Here is a 15342-nt window from a genome sequence, read left to right as displayed (position 1 = left end):
CATCACCCATGGAAGAAATGCGGTTTGTTCTCCAGTACAGTAGGTGGCGACACACACTCCTAAAGAGTGGATCGCCATTAAACAAGAAGGAGAAGATCATGTTTTTGCCATGCTCTCAGTGTATGGCGCCCTCTGTCGGTGGAGTCAGTCGCTGTGGCTCCAGCAGTTCTTGGACACGTTTAGCTTCCGGTGGCTGTCAGATGCCTGAACTTCAGACACATAAGGTAAGATATATATGTGCATGGCAAATGTTTGATTTTTCTTTTATGTATTTACAAAGTGAGTGATGAGTACACGATGAGGAATCGTTTGGGTCTTGAAACTTGAGAGTGAATTTCTCCACTAATGAGATGATAAGCCGAGCTAACCAGCTAACAAGCTTAACATGTAAACAAAGTCAGCAGAGACTATTAAACGAACTATTGCATTAAAACCGTTTCACTTTCGAGCATTAGAAGTCCAAGAGCAAATTATAGACACGTTTATATTATGGTTTGGCTTTCACCAGCTGTTATTAACTAACTATTAGCAGCTAATCTGCTGGCCAAGCTATCAGTCCAAGAAGTTATTACCGTTAAATGTTTTAATTATGCATTCATTTAATTCCTTTAATTTCCTTGATTCTTCACTTTGTCAAAACTCAATTTTTAGAACTAACACAGGATGGTAACAATACAAACATTTAATGGAAATGTATAATTATTATTATTAAAGTCAGTGAATTAACAAATATAATTATTATATGTCGTTCCATAACCGTAAGACTTTAGGAACACAAATGAAGATCTTTTTGATGAAATTCTGTCCCTCCATTGACAGCTATGCAACTACCACTTTGATGCTTCAAAAAGTTAATAAAGAGATTGTAAAACTTGTCCATATGAATTGAGCGGTTTAGTCCAAATTTTCTGAAGATCGCTTTATATGATGAACAGATTGAATTTAGGCTTTTATTATTAACATATAAACATTCATCAACTCACACATCATGTGGTAAACGGAAGCTCACGCGTGTTAGCTTGACGTGTGAGAACCAATGAGGTTCATTCTCGTGTTACGCAGCACGTTTGAGCTTCAGGAGGTTTTTAGCAGGTTCGGTTGAGTTTCTGTTTATGTTCGCTTATCATCATTGTTTATATGTGAATGAAAGACTAAATTCAATCTGTTCATCCGATCGTGTCTCTTCAGAAAATTTGGACGAAACCGCTCAATTCATATGGATTATCTTTTTGATGACTTTTATGACTTTTTTTTATTTTTTAAGCGTTTCAGTTGCGCAGCCGTCAATAGAGAGACAGAAATCTCTCAGATTTCATAAAAAATATCTTCATTTGTGTTTCGAAGATGTACAAAAGTCTTACGGGTTTGGAACGACACGAGGGTGAGTAATTAATGAGGGAGACAGAATTTTATTTTGGGGGAACTATCTCTAACTATGCATTAATCTTATAGTTGATTGGTATGATAAATGTGTTGTAGTGTTGGGAATGCAGCCGCCTCTCCCCACAGCTGCGGTCAGAGAGCTGGTTTGCTCCTGTCTGCATCGAGACCCAGTAGCGGCGGACCTGCGCTGCAGTCTCTTCGTGGCCGCCGTCCAGAGCTACAAACGCGATTCGGTGCTCAGACCCTTCCCTCCTCGTTACCTTCGAGGAGAGATCAAGGACTTTGAAGATCTGGTAAGACGTTTGAAGAAATTGAGCTCTCCATGTTGTTGGCTTTCCCAAACAAACATGTTTTATGATTTTGGTTCTACTGTGTTCCTCACAGCAAAAAGATGTGGATACTTTACCAAACGTGAGGGATCTGGTGCGTCTTGGACATGGTGATGGAGATCATCATCTGGCTCTAGTGCACTGGGTTCTGTCCTCCAAGAGTTTTGCTGTGAAGACCCTGCAGAAAGAGGAGGTATTGCTAATCTTCTTTTAGATCTTTTCACTTGACACACGAATATGATTCTGATTCCTCTTAAAGTTAAAACTCCAGTCAATTTTAACATTGAGCTCAATTTTGAGTAAATTAGTCCAAAGTAGTCGATTGTCGAGTTCACGCGCGTGATCAAAGGTAACTAAACATATGCGCGTGAACTCGACAATCGACTACTTTGGACTTCGACCGAAAACAGGAACTAAATACAGGTATGTGCGCTGGCTGATATAACATCATTTTTATTAATATCTTTCACATCTACTACAGTCAGATTCACTCGTGTTCACTCTGAAGGAATCACTCAACATGGCTGGGCACTTGTATGACACATCAAGGATGATAAGAGAAATAAAAGCAGGTTTAAAATTTGCCCTATTGAAGTCAATAGGGTGCAAATTTTAAAAAGAGGATAACACGGTGTAGGCAACACCGATTTTTGTTGTTGTTCTCTGTATTGACAGCACTCCAAATTTACTAAAAATTGAGCTCAATGTTAAAATTGACCGGAGTTCTCCTTTAATGATTCTATAAAGAGTTATTTTAATTCTTTTGAAAAATAAATGCAGTGTGTATTTGTTCAGATTTCAGATGATCACTGTAGCCAATCACAGACAAATCCGATGAGCACGTGAACACGATGGCCAATCAGAGGTGTTTACGATTCAAAGCGATCAAAGCGACACAATTTAAAAATGTCGAAATGCATCAAACCTAGAAGCACTCTATCTTTGTGATTCACTAAAAAGAACTGGTTCATAAGACTCATTAGTTCAGACCACACCGGCCACACCATGTGTTTGTAAACGACTAGAAAGAACCAGCTCATATAATTATTAATTTGCGGAAGGAAAAACTCTAGTAGCACTCCCATGTTTCCGATCCACAAAAAGAACCGGTTCATGAGAGTCATTAGTTCGGACTGAACTGACTGGTCACAGTTAGGGCTTTGACTCCGAACTTCGTTATTCGAATAGCCTATAATTCGAATAGTTAAAAAAATAATGATATTCGAACGAATATTAGGCAGCCTTCAATATTCTAAGCTTTTATGGGCATTATTTTTTGTAAATGTGTTTGCTCATAAACGTTGTTTTCAACAACGTTTTTCACGCCTGGTGAAGTTGTGAATCGCTATTATTGGTCATCTGGTCTACTGTAGGTGACGTTAGCGTCCTGGTTAGCACCTATTTTGTATACCATAACAATGGCCGCGATTTATTTATTTTTGATAAGAACAGTGGATGAAACCTGTCGAAAGCATACTGTTTGTGTTTAATCCAGGGTCTGATTTTATATATACAAAAAACAGTCGTGACAGTGTGTTTTTCTTCTGAAAACATCATTGCCTGCCTATTGACATTCACTGATACACTGCCTCTGGTGGACAGAACATATACAACTTAACTTTGATACCAATATAGGTTTTACTGAAGGCATTTAATGGTCAAAATATTATGAATTTATATTAGAATATTAATAAACAAACGAACTTCGAATAGGATTTTGGGGCAAAAGTCAAAGCCCTAGTCACAGTCACACTGCATGTTTATGACTCCGTAAAAAGAACCCGCTCATAAGATTCATTGGTTTGGGAATGATGCAACTCTGGTCATGCTCTATGTTTCTGATTCACTAAAAGGAACCAGCTCATATGAGTAATTTGTTCAGGAATCAGACTACATTGGTTAAAGGGATAGTTCACTTTGAAATTAAATGTTGGTATGTTTTAGCTTACCTGAAGTGCATCCAAGATGTAGGTGTCTTTGTCTCCGCAGTAGTTTTAATTTTGATATTTTTAGGTCAAACCGTTCTTGTCTGTCAGTCATATAATGCAGGTATATAGGCACTGTCTCCAAAAGCATGCAGAGAAAAGTCCAAATAAAAATATTCCCCATCGTAAGTGCAGATTGATGGCCTAAGCTCGCGCAAACTCATCCGGGAGTGTTGAGTTTTCACTTATTCCCAATTTGTAAGCCTTCTATCTTGACACACTACTCGCTTCATTGTTCAGGTCAATCAAAGGCATACGTTGAGCCGTACAGCCAATCACACGCGTTTCTGCTGAGTTTAAAAATGCAACGTCCAATCGAAGGCGGTTAGATTAGTTTCCGGGGAAGAAATCCGGTGTAAACAGATCAGATGGATGTCGTTGTGTAAAAGAGATAAAAACTATATAAATACTGTTCGTTTTATCACACAAACCGCTCGTTTCGTGTCTTAGGCCATCAATGTGCACTTACGATGGGGAATTTTTTAATTTGGACTTTTCTCTGCATGCTTTTGGAGACAGTGCCTATAGACCTGCATTATACAGACAAGAACGGTTTGACCTAAAAATATCGAAATGGAAACTACTGCGGAGACAAAGACTCCTACATCTTGGATGCACTTCAGGTAAGCTAAAACATACCAACATTTAATTTCAAAGTGAACTATCCCTTTACCCTGCATGCATTTGATTCACTAATAAGAGTCATTTTAGTTCGGTGTCAATTTGCATCAGCAGAATAATGTACAAATCGTTAAGAAAACTGATCCGAACATCATTTTCGGTCCTGGTATTCTGGACTAGTCATTGAGAGACATCCCACAGACTAGTCTGTTTAGTTTTGCACATCCCTGCATGTTCACTGGTGTTCATTCTTCACTCCTTCAGTTTGCCAGACTCAGCCAGCTGACCCAAAGCGAGGGTATTTCAGCCCCAGCCCCAGACTTCCTCTTCGAACTGCAGTACTGTGATTCGCTCAACTCCAAGTTTGAGAGGACGCGGGCTGGACGAGATCTCATCTATGCATTCCACGGCAGCAGACTGGAGAACTTCCACTCCATCATACACAACGGGTTACACTGCCACCTGAACAAGGTCAGCATGTGGATGATGTGCGTTGGAGGACGATGCTCATTTTTACCGGTTTTGGAGGCTCTCCAGTAGGGCTGTAAACGATTAATCGCGATTAATCAAATTCAAGATAAAAGTTTGTGTTTACATAATATATGTGTGTGTATTGTGTATAATTTAGGGCTGTCAAAAGATTAATCGTGATTAATCACATCCAAAATAAAAGTTTGTGTTTACATAATATATGTGTGTGTACTGTGTATAATTATTTATATATAAAAAAACAGACACAATCATGTATATATTTAAGAAAAATTGGTTATATTTATATATAAAATATTTATATATAATATAAATTATATAAATGTATATACAGTATATCAAATGCAATTATTCCTTAAATATATACATGGATGTGTGTGTATTTATACATAATAATTCTACACAGTACACACACATATTATGTAAACACAAACTTTTATTTTGGATGCGATTAATCGCGATTCATCTTTTGACAGCCCTAGTATAATTATTTTGTATACTGTATATAAATACACACACATGCATGTACTGTATATATTTAAGAAAAATGTGTTATTTATATATAAAATAGTTCTATTTATATATAATATAAATCATATAAAAATATAAATGCAAATATTTCTCAAATATATACATGCATGTGTGTGTATTTGTATATACAAAATAATTATACACAATACACACACATATATTATGTAAACACAAACCTTTATTTTGGATTCGATTAATCGTTTACAGCCCTACTCTCCAGGCAATCGTTCTTTGGTTATCATAGAGGACTACAAATAATTATGCTCGACAGATGTGTTTGACTGTCCCTTATCAGTTCATGTTTAGATAATATGTGTGAAGATACTAATTATAACTACAATGTTATCTGCTCATTGGTTCAACACAGTAAGCCATTTAATCTTTGATTATGATTTGATATTTCAGACGTCACTGTTTGGGGAGGGCACATACCTGACCAGTGACCTCAGCATGGCCATCCTTTACAGTCCTCACGGTAACGGTTGGAGGGAAAGCGTCCTCGGGCCTCTGATCAGCTGCGTTGCCTTGTGTGAAATCATCGACCATCCTGATGTGAAGTGTCAGGTGAAGAGGAAAGGTAATGTGTCAGATGAACGGCTGAATACATTACTGTTCAAAAGTTTGGGGTCGTTAAGATTGTTTAATGGTGTCTTCTGCTCACCGAGGCTGCATTTATTTGATCGTAAAAACAGTAATATTGTGAAATATTATTTCAATTTAAGCAGTCTTCAGTGTCACATGATCCTTCAGAAATCAGTCTAATATGCTGATTTGCTGCTCAAGAAACATTTGTTATTATTATCAATGTTGAAAACGGTTGTGCTGCTTAATATTTTTTGTGGATACCATTATGCGTTGTTTTTTTAGGATTCTTTGATGAATAAAAAGTTCAAAAGAACAGCATTTATTCAAAATGGAAATCTTATGTAACTTTGTAAATGTCTTTACTGTCACTGTAATGTGTTTATTGTCAATCTTCATAAATCAAACTTTTCAGATCTGTGAGCCATTCCTATGTTCTTCGAATAACGCTACAGATACTATGATTATGATTGTAATGGAGTACTTGTGTATTTTGCAGTATATAGAGGTGTGTGGGGTAAGATGAGCCACTTATTTAAGTTGTCTTGTAGGCAATAAAACATAAATGAGTATAAATCACAAAGTCCTCTTTTATTTATTTTTTTATATTTGCATAAACCAGCGAGAAAACTTCAGTATTCATGATATTAAAATTCAAGTCAATAATGAAAGGCAATAATTATGTTATTGCTGTTACGCAATTGTCATAATTGGCATTGGTATTGGTATAAATGCTTAATAAATATGTCACCTCTGTCTGATTGGCCATTTTTTAAAATGTATAGTCATGTGACAAATTATATGTAGTTTGGCGCATCTTACTCTCCCCTACTTATTTTTTTTTTACAATTATGTAAAACAATATGCAAAAAAATTATTATTTCAAACAGTAATATGCTACATTCCGGTCTACAAAATAAAAGCAAACTGATTTTTTTATTCCAGTTTTGTGTAAAATGACCATCCATGACGACACCATCCCAGCAGATATCTAAAATTCAGCTCTCACTTTGTGTCCTTCAGACTCCGAGAGCATTGACCGCCAGCGTCTGAGGGCCAGGAACAGTGAAGGTGGCGAGGTGCCCGAGAAGTACTTTGTGGTGACCAACAACGAGCTTTTGAGAGTGAAATACCTGCTGGTGTATTCTCAGAGACGCTACAGATCACGGTGAGACGTCCTCATTCACATGGACACGATCTCAGTAGCTTTATATAAATACTTTCATAATTCAAAAAAAATCCACTTTAGAGAAATAGTTCATAGTCTTTTTTCCTCTATGGAACACACATAGTTAAATAAATAAAAAGTGTTGAGGAATGTACCTGTCACATTTTTTCGTACAATTGCAACGAGTAAGAGATGCTTTTCACAGCCAGTCGTGAACAAATCATAGACTGGTAATGTGAACTATATATCAACTAATTCTTTCAAAAGACTGTCAAGATTTTTATTAAATAACTTAAATTTTGATGTTTCTCATACAAAGACTTAGGGCTGGGCATTGACACAAATTTCACGATTAAATTCGATAAAATTTCGATTCGACTCTGTTTGTAAATCGACTTTTATAACCGAAATTATACATTTATGTAAATAATAAAATGTTTAATCGAGTACAGAACATGGCAAAGGTGCTACAGGACAAAATTATGTTTCTACTAATTTTTGTGAAATAAAAACTTAAATGGAAATGATTTATTCAAACAAACATTAAATATTGAAGAACAGGTTAAGTAAAAATACATTGAATATGCAATATGGTGCATACATTTAGTGAAATACTATGTATAGTTATTTTTCTCTAGCCGACTGTCGAGTTTTTGGTCATTAAATGGCTTTTCTGAGGTAAATGCAACATTACGTTACATTGTTCACAAGCTGTTTTATTTACGTCTTTCTGCGGTTGAAACGCCGATTGAGCGATTACATGTGACTTGATATGGTTTTCGGTAAGTTGTACTTTATCTTTCAACGTACCTTCTGATGTTCATTCATGGAACCTGTAGTAAAGCAGAAGAGATGATCAGTTCGCTTCGCTTTATAGAATTTAAAAAGAATTCAGAAGCTGAGACTTTGTTTCATGTCAGGAGTAACAATGCACAAGATCTCTGAGATTCATTGGATGGGAGGCACGATACAAAGTTCTGTTCATTCATCAACAACATACACTGAAAGATCGATTCTTGGGATTTTAAAATCGATATCGATATCTTCTAATTAAGTATTAAGTTGTTTTCTTCAATTCGATCACAAGTGGACGGCGCTAAATACAGGTGTAAACGGGGTCTAAAACATTTTGAGCTTTTCCACTTTCAACCACTTCCCGAGGTAGTAGAAAACGCATTCGACCGGATTGCTTTCGTAGTGTATAAACGCTCATGTGGTCGAATGCGTTCAAACAGCCACCAAAAAAAACAGTCTACTCTCCGTCTACTGACCTAACGCGTAAACATTATGGGAATTATCCAGACGGGATTTAAACTTTGTCTGCTGAAGACCCAAGTTTGGTTTGAAGACAAAAAACGTACCAAGCACAATGTTCTCTCACCATTCCTCATTTCTAACACACACTCATAGTGTTCGGTGTCATCTTACGACTGTCAGAGCAGAAAGGAAAGCTCTGTATTTTTTTCCGTCGTCTCCAGGCGCGGCGCGTTCACATGTAAATTGGGTGAGCTTATTTCATCCATTAGATCGAAAGATCTGAAAAAGGCCATACATTTACCCGCCCATAGACCCTCCCCTCGAAGAAATCAGGACAGAAGTGGTCAACAGTAGACAAAAGAGACGCATTAAAACCCCAGGTGTAAACGTGTGTGTCTCTCTCGTCTACTTGTGATCCGATCGACCAAAACGCATCTTAATACCAGGTGTTAACACGGCCAAAATGAGAACCAATTAAAATCCAGAAATCAGTATTTTTAACCCAGCCCTTGTATGACTTCCATAGGAATATAGCGAGTTAATCATATGGACCACTTTTAGGATGCTTAGTATCATTTTGAACCTTTAAAGACTTCAGAATTTGTATTGTTTTCTACTGGTTAAGTTAAGTTGCTCTTTAAAATGATGTTCTGCTCTGATTCCAGACATGCTCAAGGGAGGTCGTGGCTCGTCCGACATCATTTTGCCATCATGATGGGCCTCTATATCCTGCTCCTCGTATTCATCGGTGCCTTCAACTCGTCCGCTTTTCAGTCCTACTGGCACAGAATCTTCCGGTAACCCAGACTGCTCGCATCACATAAACGCTCTCGTCCAAAGTGCCTTTTACTCACAAAGACTATCATTTAAGAGGGAAAAAAAGACTCAGGAACTATTTTATCCGCTCAACACGTCATTCCTCCATCTATCACTTGATTTTTACACGCTATCCTTCATTAATGTTAGCCACGAGAATGTTACATGTTAGCATGTAGCCTGTTTTTACTTTTTGAAAGGGTTCACTACACTAGTTACAACCAAATGATCAAGACGAAAGCGCTGCCTTTTCAACCTAGACTTTGGCAAAACTGTTGCTTATATTAATACAAATAATCATGTAGGGAGATCTGTGTGCTTTTTTTATAATAGATACATATTTTTGAGTTTTGAGGCAAATATATATGTTTTCATGTTGCTAGGCTACTGTACTTTGTCTAGATCAAGTCAACTATGCAGAAAACCCATGTTATGTCGGTCAGTATCATTAAAACTAATGAAAATGAGTCTTGATATTGCATAAATGTCTCCAATTTGAATAATTCGGAGAATCTGAATTGTGAAATTATTTAAATTAAATAAATGCAACAGGATTACAGTGTGTTTGGTAAGGGCCGGAGTGAAATGCATTAGTAAACTGGCTGTTGTTGGAGTGTATGGCTCTTGGCACACTGAGCGTTTTGTCTGGCTTGTTTTTATCAGTCAAAAACAAAAGCAGTTAAATTTGACTGATAACAAAAGCGGCATGTTTTTCATCTTGAGGAGCGGAGGCTCATTTGTGTGCACCGTAGATTCGAAATCTTTATTTTAAAAAAACAAATTCATTTAAAGTGGTAATTACTTTCATGCATATAATTAGTTACATGCATATATTTAAATTACTGTTGATATCATAAAAAAAGATCAATTATTCCATATTAAAAATTTAATGATATTCTTATTTGTCACGTGTTGTTTTTCAGGTTTATAACATGGAAGCATATTATAAACCTATGAACAGTATTTATTTATTGAAATGCCGATGTGTTTACCACTTAACATTTCTTTTCTTGATGCAGCTTTATATAAGATAGACATCAAAAGAATTGTGAATCTGTTCTGGCTCATGGATGGATGTCTAATTGCACGCTCATAAATATATTGTTATTGAGTAACAAGCCAGACAGGGGTGGGAACGGGTCAACGGTGGGCACCTTTTACAAACGGGTCAACATGACCTTAGTCCCTTTTATGAAAAAAAAAAAAAAAAAAGTGCAATTAAAAGCCAGTTTTATTCAGAAAACATTTGCACATGCAAATATTAGAATACATCATTAAAAAAAATGTATATGTTATTGATAAAAATATTGTAGCCCATAGACTTTACATGGTTTTCACATGTTGTAATGACAACACAGTGTTTTAGATTGTATTTAACAATATACAAGAGCTGTACAACATTCATGCGAAACATTTCAGCGCATTTATAAATCACACATTTTTATTATTGATTTATATTATGTTATTTTAAATGGTAATGAAATGCATGAAAAAAATAGCTGCCTTTATAACTGGATTGCATTAGTTGAGTTCCTCTTAACATGTCGAGTCAGTTTGCTGCAGTTGGACAGACAGGAGCCAAACACACAAAGAACCCCTCAGACTTACTCTGTTAAAAGAATAGCAAAGTATTTATATATAATTTACATAAAAATATTATATTATAATAAAATACAAAATATATACTAGTATACTATATATACTGTAATAAAACAACAAATAATTATAAATATGATAAATAAAATAAAATGTGTGTGTGTTTGTTGTTATATATAAATATATTATTATTTTATCATATTTATTATTTAAAAGGGGTATATATAAGAGTGTTCATGTATCAATCACTTTTTTTATTGCCAATGTGTGAACGGCTAGTAACGAAACTTAAGAAAACGAGACCTTTCCCGTCTTCCCAGGTTGTCTATAAAAACCTGATGACTGATTTTTATGTGAAGGACTCGGGACATTTTTGAAATGGGAAAATCAAAAGGATGTGACGTTACGCTCCCGAGACCATCCTTTACATTCTACGACACATGAAACGAATGCTTATACAATGTTCAGGGTAATGCCGAAAGAGCCTTTCTGTACTGTCAATGTGTCATGCAAAGTAAAGCGATTCATTTAAACTAATGAAGGGCTTTCGCACCAGAGGAACCTTTTCATAGTTCGTAGAACTAATGGTGGAAGTACCCACTTTTTGTCGTGTTCGCAGCGCAGCAACTGGTAACTGTTTTTGTTCTAGGAACTCCTTTTGGGGGAACTAAATGAGATCCTACTTCTGAGATGACTTACAAAACAGATCGGTGTCCTTATATAAATTTCCGAAAAACGAAATATCAATATCCATATCAAGAAGAGGTGGATTCATTTTGTGCTGAGCCGCCTTGATGGAGAGAGCAGAGGCTCATTACCAACACCCGCCTCTGTAGTGATCATTTTACACAGGATAGTTTTATAAACTTTCGTCGGAGACAACTGGGAATCCGCTGTTACTGGTGAATGTGGCCGAACCGACTATCTCCCGCCTCGGGCTTCATCCTCCCGTCCTGCGAGCCCCCAGCGTTTGAGAGCTAATTTTTTCAAGATTTTGATGGCTTATTTTATTTACTTGGCGGCTTTTTTATCATTCAAATTTGACTTTACAGGGACTTTAAGTGTTTATATCTTTACTATGGCCCCAAAGTATAGTTCAATAAAAAGCATTTTGTTTTAATTAAAAGAAACAATATGGTTATCATCATAGAAATAAACAATTATATTTCAGCTTTGTCAAGTAAAATTGACCTGTAGGTTTTGGTGGCAGACGGGTGGATGTTTTTCTTCGGTCAGGTGACCACGCACACATCTTCCAAAGCGATGCAGACAGACGTGGTCTGTTGGGGAACAGGACTGCGCACAAGATGGAGGTCTGAGGACCAGGCAGCTGGAGCAGGTTGTGTGCTGGCAGTGACCTCCACACTCACGCTTCTCCATCGATACAGACCTGCAACGGGATATAGGACATGTAACAGTCACAAGTGATGCCAGTAACCTACTGGACTGAAATCATTAAAGTCGAATCCAATATCAAGACTACATGTAGAAAAGTTGAAGCAGAAGTTACCTTGCTGAGCAGATTTCATTGGGATTGGCCTTGCAGAACTCCCATGTGCACTCAGGTCTGCAAGTGTCGGCTTTGAGAACCTCAAGCACTGTTTGGAAATACAAATCCAAAATGCATTGAAAATTAGCAATAAGTGGCTCCTCTTGATGGAAATAAACGTTTAGTGCATACATTTTTGGTCAAGATCTTGTATTGTCATTGCAAGAGTCCATCACTCTGTAAAGTCTCCTCCAGCACATCCCAAAGACTTTCAATGAATTTACGGTCTGGACTGGTGCCGATTCATGTGTGAAAATTATTATTCTTTCTCTCTCCCTTTCACAATTTGAGCCTGATGAATATTAACATTGTCATCCTGAAATATGGCCATGATGTTCTTCTTACATGGTTGTTTAAGAAATGAAAAGCTACACACTCCATCAATTAGGGTTAGAAGAACTGTTGCCAAAGATATAACATGCTAGAAGCGTAATAATAATGATCCAATCATAGACTCTTAAGCATCTACCTATTTAAATCTGAACAGCAACTTTCTTTTTTTGGCCAGGCAATATTGTGAAATATTGTTCTGCAGGTCAAAGAAAAAAAAAACACAATAAAATTGATGGAATCCCGTTACAATACGGATGCAGTTCTTCAGGAAGGGTTGTGGATTTCATCACTGCATAGATAAGAACAATAAGAGCTTTGCTTTTATGGGAAAGTGCTCCGAGATCAAAGGAATCCTAGACTGCCATATCTCTCTTCACAGTTTATAAATTACATTAACCTTGATGATGCCTTTTTCTTTTTTTTCCAAGAGCGTGGACCTGAACTTAAAGTTAAAACATAAGCAGCTGCACACTATGCATGATGGGATTGTAGCACAGGGGTTTTCATACTTTTAGACCAAGATCCCCCAAATATGATGATCGCTATAGGGAAATATATAGAGGCAGACAAATGTTTTAATACATAACGTTCAGTTTATACTGTATGGGCAAAATTATACTATGAGAAACAATTTAAGTATGGTATTATAAAGACAAAATGTTTTCAAAATTAAATGAGTGGCTTTTATATTGTTATATTACAACCAAAAGAAATTAATCAAATATTAAACTATGTAGATGTATAGCAAAAATTTAATATTTTATTTTTATACACTTTAAAAATATATATAACATTTTATGTTAGCTTAAGTTGAAATACGAAAATAATTTAAACTAAAACTTAATTAAAAACTAGAAATATACATATTTTGTAAATAAATCTAATTTAAAAAAACACAAATTATAATAGTATATCAGTGAGATACATCTATATATTGGCTTTTATATCGATATATTACAACCAAAAGAAATTAATAAAATATGGAACTATGTAGACATATAGCAAAAAAAGGAATATTGTCAATTAAATTTACATTTATTTTTTATACATTTTATTATATTATGTCAGATAGATTGATAGATGCGTGCAACATTTTATTTTAGCTTCAGTACTAAAATAATTAAAACTTAATAAAACTGTATAAATATATATATAGTAAAATAATATATATTTATATAAAATAACAAATTATAATAGTATATCGGTGAGATATATCTATATATTGTGTGAAACTATGAATATCAAAAATTAAATACAATTATTTTAATAACAAGCTATGTTATTACTATTATTTTTTCTCTGAAAAGTTCTGCAGACTCAGAGAAACCCTTTTGTGGCTCTCCGGTGGGTCCCTGGACTCCAGTTTGAAAATCCCTGTTGACTTTTGTATAGTTCACAGGCTTCTCACTTCTTTTGACCAACATATTACCATGACAGTTTCACTCCTTTATGAGTGAACGCATTTAAATCATATAAAAAGTATTTTGAATTCACTATAAAAAAAATATTTGTCCTCGAATATTTAAAATTTCCTTGACTTATCAGGCCTGGCATTACCTGATATTGTCCATGACCATGAGAAACCTGAATTCATGAACCAACTTTGCACTTTAATTTAGACCTTTAGGATTGATGCTGGCAGGGTAACTTGGCATCTTCAGCTTCAGCGGTACCTGATTTGCAGGTTCCCTTGCGTTCTGCCTCTGGTTTTCCATCTGTAGCTTCTTGGTAAATGCAAACCAGCCCTTCGTCGCACTTCCCGAGGTAGTCCCAAGTGCCTCCACAGCTTTCTCCTGCGAGCTTGGCACAGGCTGGACAACAGCCGCAAATCCCAGTGGTTATACCACCCTGACACTGGAGCTTCAGCGCTCTATGAGGGGAACAATGAATGCGTTCGCAGGGCGGACAGTGCAAGGCTTGGAGGATCTGCTGGCCCTCCGAGGTGGCCATTTCCACAGCCGTTACCAGCCACAAAATGATCCAGATTGAGAAGACGCATGGACTCATGGTTGGACTTCACGTTTCGAGATGGGTCGGCTTGAACTGTACGCCCCTTTTATATAACGGTCCTCACAACCAAGACCACATTTTACAACCACACACACTTGATTCAACCTCACATCAACAAACCTCCTCCCTTCTTCACAACCAATGGATGATGGGGAATCACTTTTTTTTAAGTTTGGATTTGCTGTTAATTATCCCCAAGTCTTATCTTTACAGTCACTCTGTTGTTTTCCTTTTGTCTGAAAACCAATAAGTTGGAATAAGGGGAAAAGAAAAGGACCCTTTGTGCACAGGTCACATGACCAATAGCAGAGGGTGCAATTCATGGTGTGATCAAGATAATCGGCCACGAGCAACAAGGACAAGATTGGGACACTGCAACGCAATAAAACGCTGCTTTCTGTCTGGCTTATAGTTTTCAGAACGGTTCTTCAAACAGTCTCAAAGTTCACACCCTTGACCGCTTTATCCTTAATGAACATCTTGTAGCTAATAAAGTATTAGATGATAAAATGAGTGAAAATGCTTGAATAAATAAAATGTTGTATAATGCAATTTTAATGTTTTAACATTATTAACAAATTATTTTTTTTTGTTAAATGAATGCAAAGATACAATATTATTGAAAGATGATGAAAGTCAATGAAATCGCACTTCTTTTTTTCTTTAACTGTTATTTATTCAAAATTCATAAAA

The 15342-nt window shown here is 36.2% G+C and overlaps 2 protein-coding genes across 2 annotated transcripts; one reads left to right on the top strand and one right to left on the bottom strand.

Annotated features, from left to right (window-relative positions):
- The first annotated feature begins 106 nt into the window (after nucleotides 1-106).
- On the top strand, nucleotides 107-10355 carry parp16 (poly (ADP-ribose) polymerase family, member 16). The gene is made up of 7 exons (XM_079603691.1): nucleotides 107-224; nucleotides 1480-1676; nucleotides 1768-1905; nucleotides 4583-4789; nucleotides 5744-5915; nucleotides 6944-7088; nucleotides 9011-10355. Exons 2-7 carry the CDS (start codon nucleotides 1488-1490, stop codon nucleotides 9144-9146), a joined length of 987 nt encoding a protein of 328 aa, XP_079459817.1. The 5' UTR covers nucleotides 107-224; nucleotides 1480-1487; the 3' UTR covers nucleotides 9147-10355.
- Nucleotides 10356-10997: 642 nt separating this feature from the next.
- Nucleotides 10998-15128, bottom strand: LOC306993692 (uncharacterized protein). The gene is made up of 3 exons (XM_079603690.1): nucleotides 14313-15128; nucleotides 12268-12355; nucleotides 10998-12147 (listed from the first exon to the last, which is right to left on the bottom strand). Exons 1-3 carry the CDS (start codon nucleotides 14644-14646, stop codon nucleotides 11934-11936), a joined length of 636 nt encoding a protein of 211 aa, XP_079459816.1. The 5' UTR covers nucleotides 14647-15128; the 3' UTR covers nucleotides 10998-11933.
- Between the last annotated feature and the right edge of the window lie 214 nt (nucleotides 15129-15342).

The sequence above is a fragment of the Phoxinus phoxinus genome (genome assembly GCF_949152265.1).
Source record: "Phoxinus phoxinus genome assembly, chromosome: 25".
In the NCBI taxonomy this organism is placed as follows: Eukaryota; Metazoa; Chordata; class Actinopteri; order Cypriniformes; family Leuciscidae; genus Phoxinus; species Phoxinus phoxinus.
The sequence above is the reverse complement of the archived record's forward strand: the minus strand, read 5'-3'. Positions and strand labels throughout refer to the sequence as shown.